The following is a 20,416-nucleotide window of genomic DNA, read 5'->3' as shown; positions in this document are numbered from 1 at the left end:
TTAATAGCTCATAGTCTAATTTCCACAAGTGTCGTTCTTTTGTCCAAACCCCAATTATGGTACAAAGCTCAATTACCCAATTTTAATATTTTTAGCCTAACATCATGATTACTTCATCTTAAATAAGCATAATAATAATTTAGCTACGAGACATTAATTTAAAAAGGAGAACATAACTTACATTGATTATTTATCGCGTAGCTTTACACGGACAGAATTTCGACTTTAGAACCCGTAAAATAACTTTTACATAACCCAAACTAATCCAATATAAAACTAAACTAATATATATTATATATATAATATATATATATACATATATATATATATATATATTACATAGGGAGTATTATTATATATATGTTTAAAACTCGTCGAATAAGCTGGGTATTTATAGGACCTGACCAACTTTTTCTGGCCATGCGATCGCATGGGATATGTGCCTTCTGGCCATGCGATCGCATGGTGTCTGGCACCAGCTCACATTCATTTGTTTTTTAGTCTGCCGACACTATTTAATATAATATAAAATATATAAATAATTTATATAATTATTTAAATATTATATTATATTCTTGTGCATAGTAGACTTGTAATTTTTGGTCCGTTGCGTCGGGCATTGATAGTTGGCTCAGGTCCCGGTTCCGGATTTTCGAACGTTTTTTCATATAATTTAATATCTTGTACTTTGCGTTCCGCAACTTGTACTTTTGTCATTTTTAGACGTTTCTCATCAATAAATTGAACCACTTGGATTGTATCTTGTACATTTGAGCTTTTTGGTCATTTGCGTCTTCAAATCGTCGTTTTCGCCCTTTTGTCTTCGCACTTATTTAATATAAACGATTACAACTTAAAATAGGACAATTACAACTAAATAATTTACATATTGGGAGGATATTGCTACTAAATATATGTTCATTTGGAGCACTATCAAATATCCCCACACTTGAACGTTGCTTGTCCTCAAGCAATACAGAACTTGAAATTAAATCACACGACTCACTTCTTTATTCTTCACACTTTATACATTAGTGATTTTGATACGGCGGTATAAACAATGATAGTAACGATGTGGTTTTCAGTCCCACATGACTATAAAAATTTAGATCCTTAAGGAAATTGGATCTTTATGAAAACATTTGATCTTTTGAAAATTCATTCTAACTTTTACCCTAGATAAGTTTTCCGGAATAACCCTTCACCGGTGTTTGCAAATTCTTTTTGTGAGTTTGGTGGGTTTCAGATTTAAAAACTTTAGCTCAAAACTTGTGGTTTTGTGTCACCCACTTGCTAAGCTTGTATTGGGAAAGCAACACGTCCAGTATACTTGCTCCGTATATTACCTTTCGATAAACTACCGTCCGGTTGTAAAGGAAAGCGTTGAACAAGAAACTGTTAAGGCAATGTCCCCTGACATGCTTTTAATTATGGTTTATAACGTATCGGATGCAATTACTATCCTTGGTAGGAGCAATAGTAAAGCTCACCCTTATGATTTTTCTGGTCTGGCACAAGGTCCTGTCTTTGACCATGCTATGCAACCACCGTTCTTACGGTTGACACCCGATTTGGTTCAGGTGACCTAATGAATTCTAGGTGTATTCATAGGATTTTACGTTCAATGGTAATGAACGCATTGAAAATGGGTTTTCAGAAAATAAATCGGTTTGTAATTTTGATCAAAATATTTTCTCGTTCAAGCTCGAGTTTAGATATCATCGAATTCCATGAGTTTGTAATTCTCAATCTTTAAGGTCAATCTCTAGGATTGAGTAATATCAGGCTTAAAAGCTGATTTTTAATCTTTAAAGGAGATTATCCTTTCTGGGGGTCTGATTCGTTAGTCTTATCAAGCTAATTTGCACGGCGCCCTCCCCATTTTACGAGACAGATCCTCTCATGGTTAGGATAAGTCTGACCACTTGGCGACCCTGTTTGATGCTGAGGTCCGTGGATTTCCTGCTGATTTTAGAGATGACTTTTCTAGATTTTTCGTCAACCTACAGCTGGTCTGGACGACAACTTCATGACCTAAATCAAGAAGCGCGTTTCTTTTTTGGAAGACTTTACTTCCTTTTAATGATGGAATTGATTCATCATGTAGATCCATTTTTTCTTTACAGTAAATAGGGTAAACCAGTTAATTTAGTCCAAAATAAAAGCACCTGCAATAACTTTACAAAAACATGTGATAGATAGTTTTTAATTGAATAACTTGGTACATTATCCCCACACTTGGCTTTTTTCATGCGTCTTTTTTTTATCTTAATAAATAAATTCAAGCGTTTTAGTTTTTTTCTCAATTTATGTCCTTTCCGAGGTAACAATAATTTCGGCATTAACACCTAGTTTTATCGTTCATAAATATGTATAAACATGATTTTGAATTCATTTAGTTGAAAAATTTTAAAATTTTCACAATATTTAGAAAATAAGCCAAGTATAAACCCGAGAGAATTTATAACCCTTCCCCACACTTGAGATCATGCAATGCCCTCATTTGCATGAAATCAGACTATAATTATAAATTCAAGAGGGTGATAAGTGTAGAAAAGTGATTAAAAATACCCAGTTTGTAATTACAAAGCTCGTCGAATGATAGATGGCGCGCCTCATCGTTCATTCCTTCTTGTTTTATCACACATGTTTTTCTTCTTCAAAAACGGCTGATTTTCTGGACTGTTTGCTAATTTTTGAAAATGCGTCTTTTACCCTAATCGTGCATTTTTATTAACGAGTTATGCACTAACCCGAACCCCTAATTTAACGTTAAGTAGGGTTAGACTTCCCCACACTTAGCTGACGACATGTGAAGTCGGTAGAATAAGTTTCACGAATTAAAATAGTGAGCCAGTTATTTATATCTCGGGTGGTGTATGATATATCAATGGGTTTAAAGTTTAGACCCACCCGATCGTCACTACTTAATTCTTTTTTAAGTGTAGCTTTTAGTAAATGGATATGTCTCTTTTCTGGTTCTTGGTCAAATGGATCTATATACACTGACATACATATTTCTATAGGGTGGATAATTCCTAACATTTTCTTTCGTTTATTCTCGGGATCAAAGTTTTCACCTCTATTACCCAATTGGGTGAAATTCGAGGTGTCAATATCTATTACAGCTTGTAGTTCATCTTTGGTAGATGACTCGTATATTGAGAATATTGGGTTGGAAGGTTGTGGAATGGTGAATTTCGGGATCAAAGCAAATTCTTCTTCATTAATCGGTCCCACCATTTTGGTCTCGGGGGTAAAATTTTCAATGTTATCGTTTTTCCAAGAGTACCAATTTGTCACCCTTACTTCTTCTTCTTCATCCATTGATGGATCGTTGATTTCGTCGGTAGAGGCTAATGTGTCGATATGTTGTGAAATTGGTAAAACTGAATAAAAAGTATCATCGGGATAGTTGGTGATTTCGGAGCTCTCGAATTCATCAAAATTTGATGATATGAGATTTTCTTGCACACGACTCCTCAGATCAACAGGTGTGTAATCTGATAGAGTTTCAGCTTTCCGATTTACAAACTCTCTCATTTGTTCATTTTGAGCATCGAGTTCTTCGAGTTTGATTTTCATATTGTCTAAAAGATTTTCAGACACATAATTTTTCTCGTCTTCTGGTTGTTGAGTTTGGATATATTCTTGAAAATAATCCCAATTTGAATTGTATTCTTCATAATCATTCCATTCAGGTTTCATGTGTAACAACCCCGATCCGTTTAACCAAAAACAGAGTACATTTTTTTTTTATTAGTTAGGTCCTATTAATACAATACATTTTCAACTCTGTTTTAATCAAAACATAACATCGTAATGATACGTTTAACAACCTATCATGACCCTTGGTACACAAATTACACTTTACAAAATCATTTGCAATAATGACCCGATCACAAGAAATACGGGTTAATACACAATAACCCAACCCGATACCAAGAGCATAATTCCGGGGACTACCAAATCCCCAAATCCCCAAATCCGCGTCCAAAACTCTAAAAGCTACCCAATCGAGCCCAAGCGCTCCTACACATCTAGTCTAACGACTAGCTAACTTCACATACACAATACCTGAAAAAGGTAAACAACGAGAGGGGTAAGCTTGAAGCTTAGTGAATGCAATAATTATACATATACATATATAACCTACTTACTTGCAATCACTTACACAATTACCGCATACACGCTAGCAATATAATTAGCATACCATCGTAAAGTATATCGCTAAATCTCCAATACGCAAGCTAGCACAAACAATAGCATATAACTTGAACAATATAATATGCTACATTACAACACAAATAACATTGATGTTCACAACATCCATTAGTATTCAAGACTAGCCCCGCGAATGGTATCGTCAACATCGAACTTAAACCCCATTCGCCCTATTTAATGTGGTATCGTCAACATCGAACTTAAAACCCACATATGAGGTATCGTCAACATCGAACTTTAACCCCTCATCAAAATCACTACAATAGTGGTATGGCATCGTCAACATCGAACTTTAACTCCATACATTAAATAGCAACTCGCACGAGGATATGGTATCGTCAACATCGAACTTTAAACCCATACCCCACAAGTAAATAAATCATATATATATATATATATATATATATATATATATATATATATATATATATATATATATATATATATATATATATATATATATATAATTATTCCACTCACCTTGTGAACTCGAGCATTACAAACCATGAGCGAAAATCTCCACCACACACAACCGAGCAAGATTTTACCTATAATACGCATATAGGTATACACATAATCAACATATAATCTCATTTGGACTCTCGACCCGCTCAAATGAACAACAAGTGCAAAATATACCCTTTTGCACTTTTAACGCTACCCGAAGGTCCAAAACTAACGAGACTAGTTCTCGCGTTCTCGAAATACCCAAATATGTCAACTTTAACCTCTAAACGCATACTAGCTCGTATTTTAAACAAAACCCATTTCATGGTTGACCAAGTTTGACTTTATTGCTAAAACACCAAATTTTAACCTAAAATCACTTCTCGCGAGTAATTACATCAAAAGCATCATTTAACACTTAACACATGCGTTTAACATCCAATTAATCCAAATTAGTGTCATCCTCAATTTTGACCCAATTCAAATTGCTCATTTTGACCAAAGTCATAAAACGCCCCAAAATCACTAACGACTAGTGATTATATTTCCAAGACAACCACTAACACTTAAATCAAGTATTTACCTACTTGATTTACCAAAACTTGATTTAAAACTTAATTTGACAACGAATCGAGCTTACTTGTCCCGAAATGCCCATTTGACCTGTTTTGACCTAAATTAGGGTTTACACCCAAAAACCAAGTCAACACAAATGTTCTAACGTTTAACCAACATACGCAAGACCCAAACTCATAATTTCATCACTCGTAACCCACTTTGACACATAAACCCTAATTTTGACCCATTTCAAAATTAGTCAACTCGAATACACCCAAAAGGGTTCCAACGCTTCCAAAATCACTAAACTAAGTGATTACACCCAAAACCAAAGCCTAATCATGGTCAAAACGTCAATCAACCCAAAACCCGCCATGTATAAAAAATAACTAGTTTCCATAAACCCATTTCATCATCTAAATGGGTTTTACAACTAAAAAGCTAAAAACCCTAACTTGAATACCAAATCATAAAGATGAATTTCGGAGTTAGAACTTACCATCACTATCACAACGTAGCCGTGAACGAGGAGAACAACTTTAACTCTTGAGACCCGACCCGAATCACTCTTCTTCATCTCCGATTCGAGCTTTCTCTCTCTAAACCCTTTACTCTCTCTCTAGGGTTTGGGGTGTGAGTGGGAGGGAAGAAATGAGAAGGAAATGAGGTTTAGATAAGATTAGGATCAGTTTTATGGCCAAAGACCCGTCCATATGTGAAATACCAACTTTGCCCCTCATTTAACTCATTAAAAGGCTGAAAAGTACCAGAACGTGCCTATTGTCGCGCCGCGGAGCAGGTTTGTCGCGCCGTGGCCCAAAGGGTGGTTTTAGATCACTTTTTTTAAGCTTTCTGACCCTCAAAATAGGCATTTGTCGCGCCGTGGCCATTCTGGTCGCGCCGCGGCATTTGCCTGTTTCATCTGAACTTCAGCAAACTTGTTTTGGCCATAACTTATTGACCGTAACTCCGTTTTCGACGAATCAAATATCGTTGGAAACGTAATAAGATTTTCTTTCCAATGGTAAGGCTTTGAAACATCAACACAAACTTTATTTGGGGTCAAAAAGGTACGTACACCTTGTGACTCCAAACAACGTCCAGTTTTCTTCGACGTTCGAGCAAGCAACACGTACATGTCTCGTACACTTCATACACGCATCGTACACCATAAATACATTATGTACAATAAATATTTGGGTCTTACAACTCTCCCCCACTTAAACTCGATCACGTCCTCGTGATCTTCGTCACTTAACCCATCCGGACCTACATCCTATGGTCCTTCGACGTACTTTCGAACTCGAAGTCTACGAAATTTCCCGCAACACGAAGATCTTACACCGCACTTAAGCGACCCTTCCGATGAATCACCCCCTTTCAACTTAATCTCCATCCGCGATTTACCAAATCCACGAATCCGAGCACTAGAAACTTGCTCAATCCCTCACATCGGGAAGAACTCAACCAATCTCGTACCGAGATATCACCCCTTTGGTATACCCTTAACAAGTACAATGCCAATAGTAGCCACGTCCTACAATAAGGTCAACATCCAAAACGACGAAGACCGAGTAAAAGTAAATCCTTACGAATAACACTTACCACTTAACATCCCTTCAAGTTCTCTCGGCTATAACTCGCAACAAGCTACATCCTTAACTATATCACCCAACGCGATCTACTAGGTCCACTACGCTGTGACCCAAGTCTTGCATTAATCCAAATCGAGAAGGATTCATGCCGCGTTAAAACTCCGTGCTTCACCGGTTCATAAATTTACACTCAACCGTTGAATCATGAATGTTCTCCGATTCAAGAACCAACTCCCCTCGTCTCCACAACCGGGTCATTCCTTCAACGAAGAAATTTCGGTATCGCCAACCAATCACACTAGGGATACAAACTTTCCCATGAATGGATCCGCACACGACCTTCCGTCTCTGAATTAATCCAGGACGACAATAATACACCACAAGTTAGACGAAACATCAACACTCGACACAGGGTTTCTCCCCTAAACCCAACAACACATCCATACAATACGGCTTCCTATCACTAGCATGGAAACTATTTGTGTACTAGAATCCTGTCAATAGCGAATTATCATCCCAACAATTCGCAATTCGTCACGCGACCTCCAAAAGTATTCACCAATGTCAGGTGAATCCTCCAACCTAGGCCGTCCGTTAAGGATGGTTTCGACATTTCAATGCGGCTAACGGGTCGCATCACTAGGGAATGCACCCTCGCAAACAAACAAAACCCGCGTGTCTCTATGTGAGACAATCGAAAATAGAACTCCCCGCCCCACAATCATCCATAAAGTGGAATAATCCACCGATAATATCCACAATCACGTTTCCCGAAAGGGAAAATACAGTATCCATACCGAAATCTAACTCGTACCTACTCAACAGCACTATCCGGGTTTCGCACCAACCCAATTTTACATCACGAGAGCACCCGCAATGACAGTTACATTCTCTCACGTCCGTGATCTCTAACTTCACACTTGGTCCCATACCGCACTTGGTACTGCACGACCACCTTATACAAGAAGACTTACGCTTCACTTGATCTAACACCACCGGAGATTCCTCGGCAGTAAAAACTCCCCCACTTAGGATTCATCTTCACATTCTCACCGCCAAGATGATAACACACCGCGGAATTACCATTTCGCAACACACGTGATCATTCTCATCATTGATCGTAAACACCGAATCACTGCAAATTCACTTTAGGCTCTCAGAGCCGTCATTCAAAATTACTAGAGATGTCGTACACGCGACGACTTCGCACCTTCATACCACAAATCATAATCGACTGCCTTAACCGTTCGCAAATCGAACTCTACCAAAGTCCCACATACGTCTCTATGCCTAAGCATACGTCACTCCGATAAATCATTCGTGCACCTCAGTCGAGATCACCCGACCTTCTACGCAACGAACCATTATCAACAATTACTCACTCTCATGGGGAAGAGTGACCAATCCGACACAATAATTGCATCGACCGCAATATCAACGCTTCATCATAACCTTCGACCTAATCGACCATTAAGCCCATCACCGGCTCACGGGTCATCCTTGCTCGTCCATCACATAAGAGCAACCAGATTAGCTCATCTGCCACTTCATAAGAAGTATTTACTGCATTGCTCCTAAACTTGAACCTTCGCAACCGTCGATTTACTATCACCCGTCGATCACTATTTAAAATCTTCGATGCTTCCAAAGGGTATCTCACAGGCACCCTAAGCACAAAGTGATCACACCATCACCAGAGTTGAACATTACACTAGCAGGTATAAGAAGGCACCTGACGCTGTGTCATGCAGACTCCCACCACAATCAACCGAATTTTTAGAAACCCGATCTTTAGGTTCCATACACCCGATGTCACCCATCTCTCAATAATAATGACCCGCAGTCATACCTACCCGACAAACCTTACGGTTTATCGTCTTATCGAAAATTCCTAGCGATCACACGCTACCCGCAATAGTCCACAAGGCCAAACGATATAGCCTCACGAAGCCCTTCATCTAACACTAAAGAGATGCTCGGGAACACCAAGTCTTACACCCTTCTACATCTCGATAACACCACTACTACAAGGGATATTCCGTTAGGAATGTTACCCTACAATCCATAACGCACTAACGCAATCACCATCATACGGGTCCCACTCCCATGAGTTTAACGACCCAACGACTCCACGATTCGCCAATTCCAAGGCGACTCACAACAAGAATCCCAACACGATTTTCTAACCACACACTCTACCGAGTGTAACTCAAAACTACAATCATTAGACTTATTGCATTCCATTACGGAATTCAAGTCTTCGCCGCACACACGCACACGTAAATCGGTCATCCTAGTTACGATAGGTAACTAAAACCAATAACATTCTCAACAGTACACCCACTACTTAGGGTGACTAAGCACGCGCCAAACTCGTGAGTTGCTCACTCACCTTAGCTAACCGAATCCAGCATAACACTTCCCGACTCGTAAAGAACTCGACGTGACAACAAGCACATCACTCGAGACCACTATATCCTAGGAACCAATAAAAGATTCCTAACACGTCCCGTTCTACCTCAACCATGCCATGTTTCCTCCGTTCGGTACTTGTCATGTCATGCTTGGTGTCAAAATACACTTTCGTAATAATGGTGATCGGTCACTATTACAAATGCGTACCTTACCATTTTCACATGGTCATGCAAGGTACTTTCCCGGACTGACGCAACATTCACATAAAATAACACGCGATAACTCCTAGTACCCGAATGACCGAAGTCCTTACCGTGAACTTGATCACTCAAACAGCCAAACATGCGAATCTCTCCAATAGATTCGTCCCTAGGACACCACACCAAAAGATACCTGTATATATACACCAATATACAATAATAATAAACGTACACAAGTATACCACAACAACAAGTCACAACCTAGGTGACTATCACTAAAACAACGTCCAAGTTTGCCTACTTACATTAGGCACTAGCGATCTAAGGCACTAATTTACACATGAAATAGGGCCCCACATAATCCCACATTGGACAAGCACTAGTCCTAGTTAGTCACCTACTCTAAGGCACTAACAAATCTCAATCCGACCCGTACTCCTACAAGTCTCGCAAATAACGCACCACTGTCAATAAGTCTAAGACTAGGCACCTATTCCAAGGTCACCTAATTCCCTTAGACTATGCTCTGATACCACTTGTAACAACCCCGATCCGTTTAACCAAAAACAGAGTACATTTTTTTTTATTAGTTAGGTCCCATTAATACAATACATTTTCAACTCTGTTTTAATCAAAACATAACATCGTAATGATACGTTTAACAACCTATCATGACCCTTGGTACACAAATTACACTTTACAAAATCATTTGCAATAATGACCCGATCACAAGAAATACGGGTTAATACACAATAACCTAACCCGATACCAAGAGCATAATTCCAGGGACTACCAAATCCCCAAATCCGCGTCCAAAACTCCAAAAGCTACCCCATCGAGCCCAAGCGCTCCTACACATCTAGTCTAACGACTAACTAACTTCACATACACAATACCTGAAAAAGGTAAACAACGAGAGGGGTAAGCTTGAAGCTTAGTGAATGCAATAATTATACATATACATATATAACCTACTTACTTGCAATCACTTACACAATTACCGCATACACGCTAGCAATATAATTAGCATACCATCGTAAAGTATAATGCTAAATCTCCAATACGCAAGCTAGCACAAACAATAGCATATAACTTGAACAATATAATATGCTACATTACAACACAAATAACATTGATGTTCACAACATCCATTAGTATTCAAGACTAGCCCCGCGAATGGTATCGTCAACATCGAACTTAAACCCCATTCGCCCTATTTAATGTGGTATCGTCAACATCGAACTTAAAACCCACATATGAGGTATCGTCAACATCGAACTTTAACCCCTCATCAAAATCACTACAATAGTGGTATGGCATCGTCAACATCGAACTTTAACTCCATACATTAAATAGAAACTCGCACGAGGATATGGTATCGTCAACATCGAACTTTAAACCCATACCCCACAAGTAAATAAATCATATATATACATATATAATTATTCCACTCACCTTGTGAACTCGAGCATTACAAACCATGAGCGAAAATCTCCACCACACACAACCGAGCAAGATTTTACCTATAATACGCATATAGGTATACACATAATCAACATATAATCTCATTTGGACTCTCGACCCGCCCAAATGAACAACAAGTGCAAAATATACCCTTTTGCACTTTTAACGCTACCCGAAGGTCCAAAACTAACGAGACTAGTTCTCGCGTTCTCAAAATACCCAAATATGTCAACTTTAACCTCTAAACGCATACTAGCTCGTATTTTAAACAAAACCCATTCCATGGTTGACCAAGTTTGACTTTATTGCTAAAACACCAAATTTTAACCTAAAATCACTTCTCGCGAGTAATTACATCAAAAGCATCATTTAACACTTAACACATGCGTTTAACATCCAATTAATCCAAATTAGTGTCATCCTCAATTTTGACCCAATTCAAATTGCTCATTTTGACCAAAGTCATAAAACGCCCCAAAATCACTAACGACTAGTGATTATATTTCCAAGACAACCACTAACACTTAAATCAAGTATTTACCTACTTGATTTACCAAAACTTGATTTAAAACTTAATTTGACAACGAATCGAGCTTACTTGTCCCGAAATGCCCATTTGACCCGTTTTGACCTAAATTAGGGTTTACACCCAAAAACCAAGTCAACACAAATGTTCTAACGTTTAACCAACATACGCAAGACCCAAACTCATAATTTCATCACTCGAAACCCACTTTGACACATAAACCCTAATTTTGACCCATTTCAAAATTAGTCAACTCGAATACACCCAAAAGGGTTCCAACGCTTCCAAAATCACTAAACTAAGTGATTACACCCAAAACCAAAGCCTAATCATGGTCAAAACGTCAATCAACCCAAAACCCGCCATGTATCAAAAATAACTAGTTTCCATAAACCCACTTCATCATCTAAATGGGTTTTACAACTAAAAAGCTAAAAACCCTAACTTGAATACCAAATCATAAAGATGAATTTCGGAGTTAGAACTTACCATCACTATCACAACGTAGCCGTGAACGAGGAGAACAACTTTAACTCTTGAGACCCGACCCGAATCACTCTTCTTCATCTCCGATTCGAGCTTTCTCTCTCTAAACCCTTTACTCTCTCTCTAGGGTTTGGGGTGTGAGTGGGAGGGAAGAAATGAGAAGGAAATGAGGTTTAGATAAGATTAGGATCAGTTTTATGGCCAAAGACCCGTCCATATGTGAAATACCAACTTTGCCCCTCATTTAACTCATTAAAAGGCTGAAAAGTACCAGAACGTGCCTATTGTCGCGCCGCGGAGCAGGTTTGTCGCGCCGTGGCCCAAAGGGTGGTTTTAGATCACTTTTTTTAAGCTTTCTGACCCTCAAAATAGGCATTTGTCGCGCCGTGGCCATTCTGGTCGCGCCGCGGCATTTGCCTGTTTTATCTGAACTTCAGCAAACTTGTTTTGGCCATAACTTATTGACCGTAACTCCGTTTTCGATGAATCAAATATCGTTGGAAACGTAATAAGATTTTCTTTCCAATGGTAAGGCTTTGAAACATCAACACAAACTTTATTTGGGGTCGAAAAGGTACGTACACCTTGTGACTCCAAACAACGTCCAGTTTTCTTCGACGTTCGAGCAAGCAACACGTACATGTCTCGTACACTTCATACACGCATCGTACACCATAAATACATTATGTACAATAAATATTTGGGTCTTACACCATGGGTGCATAATTTTCCATAGGAACGTAATAATAACATTCCCATGTTGAGTGATAATCTCCACAGATTTCACAACCAGTTATTGTTTCGTCATTTGTGATCCAAGATTGACCGAACGAATTGTCATCAACACCCGTTTGAGAGTGATTTCGGATGTCATAAAGAGTTTCCAAAATATTCTCGAGATTTTCCATAATGCGCTTATTACCAAATTTTAGCTACAGTGTGGTGCATTTACTTAATTATCCTATTAGTTATAAAAATAAAAATTATATAAGTTATCAAATTAATAGACTTTTCTGCTTTTGTCCACGTTTCGAATAGCCAATAGATGCAGCAGGGAGCCAGAACCCTTTAAATCGGAAGCTCACAACTCAGCCACTAACAAATCCAACTATTACTACGAACCAGAAAATTTGGATGTCTATCAATTTAACCGCTTAAAATAATTTTTCGTTTTTGAAATTTTAGAGAAGAAATAGAAAATTCTATGTCCTAAAAACTAGATCGGCGAGAAATAAGAAAGAAAAAGAGCGCGTCGAAAAACGTCGAAAAAGAAAAGGTTGAAAAATAAAAGGCGTCGAAAAATAAAAATAAGAAAGTAGCGCGTCGAAACTTAAAAAGGAACTAAAAACTTAAAAATTAAAAGTTGCGTCTAAAAATATTAAAGCTTACAAGTAAAACTATATCCCAAATGGCAATATCTTAAAAAGGTACTAAAATTTAAAAACGGTGTCGCAAAATTCTAAAGCACCTAAATCTTAGTCTAAAGAAAAAGCACTTAAGGGATTTTACGGCAAAGCCTAAAAATCTAGAAATAAAAATAACTATGGCAAAAACTATGGATTAAAACTAAATACGAACGAAAAATACAAAAAATTACTCTAAAACAATTAAAAAGTACAAAATATAAAAATATACTAAAAGTTGTAAAAATTACAATTTTTATAAAAATATTATTTTTATATTATTTATTTTATAAAACTATTAATTTTATAATTTATTAAACTAATTAAACTAAAAATACAAAATAATAATAAAAACTAATAACTAATTAAATAATTAACCCTAATTAGGGTTTTAAATTAAATAATAATTATAATAATTACTCCGTATTTAATGCTGTACGAGAATCAACTGTGGCGTGTCAGCTGGGCTCATGCGATCGCATGAGTCCTAAGTTACCCGGCCATGCGATCGCATGGGCTAGGGTTTCGGGCCAGACACTGGGCTGCTACAGTACTGGACTCGAGTGTTTTTATTTATTTATTATTTTTTTTATTTATATTAAAACAAAATATTTAAATAAAATTTATATTTTTACAAACTAAAATAAAAATAAAGAAACTTTATAAAACTTAAATATTTAACAAACTCTTAAAAATATGTATATTTTTGTTTTTCTTTTTATATTTTTAAATTTTTAAAATGTATTTTTACAAAAGCGTATTTTTTATAAAAGTAACTAAAAATAAAAATCTTTTTTTTTTATATAGCGTTGCGCTTCCGGCTTTTAAGCTAGATTGTACTCCCCGACAGCGGCGCCAAAAATACTTGATGTTAAAGCTAAGGGGTATAAAATACTATTAAATTTTATAACGAAATACTATTAAATACGATACAATTTTACACAAGATATTTATTTATTTATAGAATGGATATACCTAAACCTTGCTACAACACTTATAGGCAGTGTACCTAATCGTACAGTAGTGTAGTTTTTAGTAAGTCCGGTTCGTTCCACAGGGAAATCTTTTAAACAAAGCTAAACGCTATATTAGTTTTAATTTATAAAAAATACAAATATATATAAGTAATATTATTATTAAAAAGGGGGTTTTTTTTACCGTTTAATGACCGGTTTGTCGATTTTAAAACTTTAATCGCAGTTAAAACCTAATGTAAAATATTAAATAAATAAAAGACTTAATTTAAAGCGTAAAGTAAATAACGATAATGAAATTGCGATAAATAAAAGTGCGATAAAATAAACTTGCGATAATTAAAGAGTGCGATAATTAAAAGTGCAATTAAATACAATGACAATAAATAAAAGTGCGAAAAATAAATGACAATAAATAAATGACGTTAAATAAAATAGCGAGTAAATAAAAGTACGATGAAAAATACAATAAAACAATTATGCTTATTTAAACTTCCGTAATCATGATGTTTGACGTGATGATTTTAGTTTATTACCATGGGTTAATTGTCCTTTGTCCTGGATTATTCAATATGTCCGTCTGGTTTTTGTCCATAACAGTCCATCAGTCATAAATATAAAGTGCGAGTGTCCTCGTCAAATTATCCTTATACCCGAAGTCAAATATTCCAACTAATTGGGGACTTAAACTGTAACAAGATTTTAATACTTTGTTTAATAATTACACCAGGTTATCGACTGCGTGTAACCCAAGGTTTTAATACTTTGTTATCAATTATGCCAAGTGTCCTTGTACATAATTTCACCCCTGTTTTAATAATTCCATAGACTATTAATCCATTCCCGTGTCCGGTTAAATGAACGATTATTCGTACATATAAATATCCCGTCCATCTTGTCCGATCGAGTGTATATGGTTATTTATGGGTACGTTCAATTGTAAATCTTTATATTAAAATTAACAAACTATCATTTAGTTAAACAAATATAAAGCCCATTAATAGCCCATAGTCTAATTTCCACAAGTGTCGTTCTTTTGTCCAAACCCCAATTATGGTACAAAGCTCAATTACCCAATTTTAATATTTTTAGCCTAACATCATGATTACTTCGTCTTAAATAAGCATAATAATAATTTAGCTATGAGACATTAATTTAAAAAGGAGAACATAACTTACATTGATTATTTATCGCGTAGCTTTACACGAACAGAATTTCGACTTTAGAACCCGTAAAATAACTTTTACATAACCCAAACTAATCTAATATAAAACTAAACTAATATATATTATATATAATATATATATATATATATATATATATATATATATATATATATATATATATATATATATATATATATATATATATATTTATATTACATAGGGAGTATTATTATATATATGTTTAAAACTCGTCGAATAAGGTGGCTATTTATAGGACCTGACCAACTTTTTCGGGCCATGCGATCGCATGGGATATGTGCCTTCTGGCCATGCGATCGCATGGTGTCTGGCACCAGCTCACATTCATTTGTTTTTTAGTCTGCCGACAGTATTTAATATAATATAAAATATATAAATAATTTATATAATTATTTAAATATTATATTATATTCTTGTGCATAGTAGACTTGTAATTTTTGGTCCGTTGCGTCGGGCGTTGATAGTTGGCTCAGGTCCCGGTTCCGGATTTTCGAACGTTTTTTCATATAATTTAATATCTTGCACTTTGCGTTCCGCAACTTGTACTTTTGTCATTTTTAGACGTTTCTCATCAATAAATTGAACCACTTGGATTGTATCTTGTACATTTGAGCTTTTTGGTCATTTGCGTCTTCAAATCGTCGTTTTCGCCCTTTTGTCTTCGCACTTATTTAATATAAACGATTACAACTTAAAATAGGACAATTACAACTAAATAATTTACATATTGGGAGGATATTGCTACTAAATATATATTCATTTGGAGCACTATCAAGTATGGTGAGTTCATTTGATTCCCTTTTACTCTTTACATTTTTGGGACTGAGAATACATGCGCTGTTTTTACAACTGCTTTATTAAATGCTTTTGAAATATATTTTGAACTGCGAATACATGAAATGCTTTTATAAATGTTTGACGAGATAGACACAAGCAAAACATTCCTCGAATGAATTACGTGGACGTGATAATTGCCACCATTGAATTATGTGGACGTGATAATTGCCACAATTGATATGAATATTTTTCCCCTGATTATTATTGCTTGGTAACCTAAGAATTAGGGAACATCACTAATTTTGAGAATTAGTGCACGCCTAATTGACGCGAATCCTAAAGGTAACTACCGGGTTTAACACCCCCACCCAGAATGTTCACTAGACGGAAGGGCTGGTGAGCGTGGTGTTTAGTACTTCGAAGTTTATATGATTATTATACAGACGAGATGTTCTGTTTTGGGGATATTATTATGCGCATTATATGTTAAGGTCGGTTACCAAGTCAAGTTATGAAAGCAATGAAAAGTGAAAGTTATGAATCGAGAGAATGATTTTATACACAGGTTATGTGTATGTTATTTTTGTGCACGAGATATGTGTACGGTTACTAAGATTTATGAAAGAATGATTTCGTACACGAGAAAGGTGTACTGTATCTAAAAGATATCGCATGTACATTACAGGTGGGTATAGGATTCGGGCCCATTTGTACCATGCAGGATTTAAATCTTGTGGTCTATCAAAAAGATGAATTTTTATTGTTTTAAGATAAACCTATGAACTCACCAACCTTTTGGTTGACACTTGAAAGCATGTTTATTCTCAGGTATGAAAGAAATCTTCCGCTGTGCATTTGCTCATATTAGAGATATTACTTGGAGTCATTCATGACATATTTCAAAAGACGTTGCATTCAAGTCGTCGATTTCATCAAGATTATTATTAAGTCAATTATAGTTGGAGGTATTATGAAATAGTATGCTTGCCGTCAACTTTCGATGTAAAGAAAGTTTGTCTTTTAAAAACGAATGCAATGTTTGTAAAATGTATCATATAGAGGTCAATTACCTCGCGATGTAATTAACTATTGTGAATCGTTTATATTGTATATGAACGGGGCATTTCAGGTTCGCAGGGCCTCTTTCCTCCTCCCTTTTCTGCTCACTCGTAGGGGTCTAGACCCCACAAAGGGGGAGGGAGTCGACTTAACATTTCAGCCATTGGCGGGAACTTTGCTCGCATCCGATCCTCAATTCTTATTCACCCCACATGATCGTGTTGGGTGAATTGTGACCTCATACAATCGTGGTATCTCCTATCATCAGGTTGCGAAATGTCGTTAAACTTTTCCTCAAACATATCAAAGAATAGATTACCTAGTTTCTCATCTAAAGCATTACTTGCTTATATAGACAGTGGCGATTCCAGGATTATAATTCAATGAGGTTCCGAATTTTTTTCCCAGTACTAATTATATTTGAATGTAATTTTAGAGTTAGTTTACTTTCAAAAAACTAAAAATTCGGAAGATATATGGAGTTATTAGTTAAGTTTAGCGGCATCCTCTGCAATTTCAAAGAAAAACTAAAAATCGGAAAAATATATAGGATCCTACAGTTAAATTTAGTGGTAATCTACACAATTTAAAAGGCATTTTCTAATAAATTTTTTTAAACTATTGGTGTTTTGTGACCCACGAACTCCTTACTAGAGTCGCCACTATCTATAGGCAACCCAGTGAAGTACCCCATTGCAAAGGAAACCAATATTATTGCTACAAAAAAACAAAAAAAAAAAACAAAAAAAAAAAAAAAAAAAAAAAATCACTTCTCTAATATCTTCACAAATATAGTTTCTAAAAGAACCTTTGAAAATAGGCACACTCATAACCTAATCCCTCGTAAACCCTGTATCCGCCTTACAGTCATTGTTAATTGAATCGGAAGACAAACCAATACTATAAGTCTATAACCCAACCATAACACAAAGGTCGGAAGAAAAATTGGCAAATTTTCAGTGTATTCACTTCTTTCGGATCTACAACTAAAATTACCACGCTCAGGAGCAATGCAAATCTAAGCATTCATATAAACACAAATCACAAATGAGTGTTTGTGAAATCTTTAATTAACATTTTACAAGGCAAACATGTTACCTTTATCAAGGCTAAGTTTAACAAACATACTACAATAAACTAGTTCTTAGAAATGTATTTAGCTAACATGGTTCATGATTAATATCAATATAATTACCGAACCAGCAGCAATTACCTAACATGTATATTTACCTTTATCAGGGATAAGTTTTACAAACTTACTACATATGCCAGTAACTTCAATAAACTAGTTCTTACAACTTACAAAATGTATTTACCAAACATGGTTCATGATTAATCTCAATATAGTTACCGAACAAGCGACAATGATCACCAAGGTTCTAGACATCGACCGTCTTTTGTAGACCAAAACTCGTCTCCATTAGCCAAATGCAACGATTCAATACTTGCATCTTCTTCGTCTTCATTATCACTGTTCTCTGAATCATAACCATCAGATTCAAATAAATCATCCAAACCATCCACATCATCATCATCATCATCTGTCTCAATAAAACTGTCATGATCTTCGGTAATTAACGTAGTTCCATCACTAAAACCATTTATGACATCATTCCTTATTTCCCGCCTCATCCATTTCCCTTGCTTAACCAAATCCAACAACAAATCTTTTATCACCGACGAATTATCCTTCTTCAATAGCGTACCCTTTTCGTCATATCCCTCAACCAAAAACACTGAATCCCGTTGACCTTTTACACTCACGTAAAACAATTCCGGATGCCTTAACAACATAGCTCTTAATCTATTTGATAGACCAAATTCTTTTCTAAAATGTGTTAAATGATCAACTAACGTTCGTTTTTCAACCGTCATACCTAATATCTCCCTAACCACATCACAAGCCCTTTTTTCCGACTCGATCGACACTTTCGAAAACTCTTCGACTTGCGTACGATACGGGCATACATCTTTAATCTCCCTAAAGTTAATCAAAAAATCCTCATGGTGTCTCTTTATATTCCTCCCGTTACGAAGTCTCAAACGGTTGAACTTTAAAGGCCGGTCAACTATTAAGCCAAGAGGTTTGACATCGGGATTAGGTAAATGGTTCGCCAACGAAATGTCACACGACACCAGCTCGAGTGCACGCCCGTAAGAGGTGTCAACTGTACGAAACTTCTCGGGGTACTCGTTACATAAACGAGATCGAAAATTAGACGGGAGCCCAAGATCGGGCCCAATATGAACCAACTTTGACAAAAGTAGTTTGTTATGAGAAGATAACATAAGTAGTTTTTGAAGTTTGTTTGCTAATGAGTTAGACATAGCGGTTTTGAGCTTAGATTCTTCACTAGCAAGAGATGCGGCGGCGGGTGTAAGACGCACGCAAAGTTGAGGAAGCGATTTTGTTGCGTTGAATGGCGTGGGAGGTAACGGTATAGTGAAGAGTTCGAAAATTGTTGGGTAACGACGAATCATAGTTATAATTGATCGAGGTTTCGATAGGGATAAATAAGACCGACATTTATTAAGGATATGAAGGGGCATGTAGTGTTTTGGTTTAGAAAGAAGTAAAGTTTTGAGCTTTTGTACAAAACGAATCTTGTTTTGTTTTACTACATGTTGGTCTAATGATGGATCACGAACATGTTTGATAGATGAAGTGATCGTAAGAGAAAGTTTCCGTGACTTCCATACTTTGCTTTTATCTCCGTTATTACATGATTTAGACTTTAAGAAAGAAACCGAAGGATGAATATAACTCGTAAAGGGTACAGCATGAGTAAGAGATACTTCCATTTTTAAACCCTGAAAAAACTTAAATAAAAAAAAAAAAAAAAGAGGATGAGGTGTGACAATAATCAATCACATAAGCAATAAGCAAACAGATTTGTACTAATTATGTAAATTGCATAGATGCTTTTGATGTTTATTCTGTTATTTAAACTGATGGCCTGTGATTCTGAAGCAAAAAAAGAGAAGGAAAAAGGTGTAGAAGGGTAAGTCAAGTGAGTGAGGCTTTTTATCAAACAGGTGGTGTGCAGATAGAATAAATACAAAAACAATATACAAACAGATAA

General features: G+C 36.1%; 1 protein-coding gene across 1 annotated transcript; it reads right to left on the bottom strand.

Moving 5' to 3' along the window:
* Window positions 1-18,413: 18,413 nt before the first annotated feature.
* LOC139875566 (protein WHAT'S THIS FACTOR 1 homolog, chloroplastic) lies at window positions 18,414-20,135 on the bottom strand. Its single transcript, XM_071862898.1, has one exon. The coding sequence runs from the start codon at window positions 20,133-20,135 to the stop codon at window positions 18,702-18,704; it is 1,434 nt and encodes a 477-aa protein (XP_071718999.1). The 3' UTR covers window positions 18,414-18,701.
* Window positions 20,136-20,416: the final 281 nt, after the last annotated feature.

The sequence above is a fragment of the Rutidosis leptorrhynchoides genome, chromosome 11 (genome assembly GCF_046630445.1).
Source record: "Rutidosis leptorrhynchoides isolate AG116_Rl617_1_P2 chromosome 11, CSIRO_AGI_Rlap_v1, whole genome shotgun sequence".
NCBI classification, from domain to species: domain Eukaryota; kingdom Viridiplantae; phylum Streptophyta; class Magnoliopsida; order Asterales; family Asteraceae; genus Rutidosis; species Rutidosis leptorrhynchoides.
Note: the sequence above shows the minus strand (reverse complement) of the source record. Positions and strands in the feature narration are given on the sequence as shown.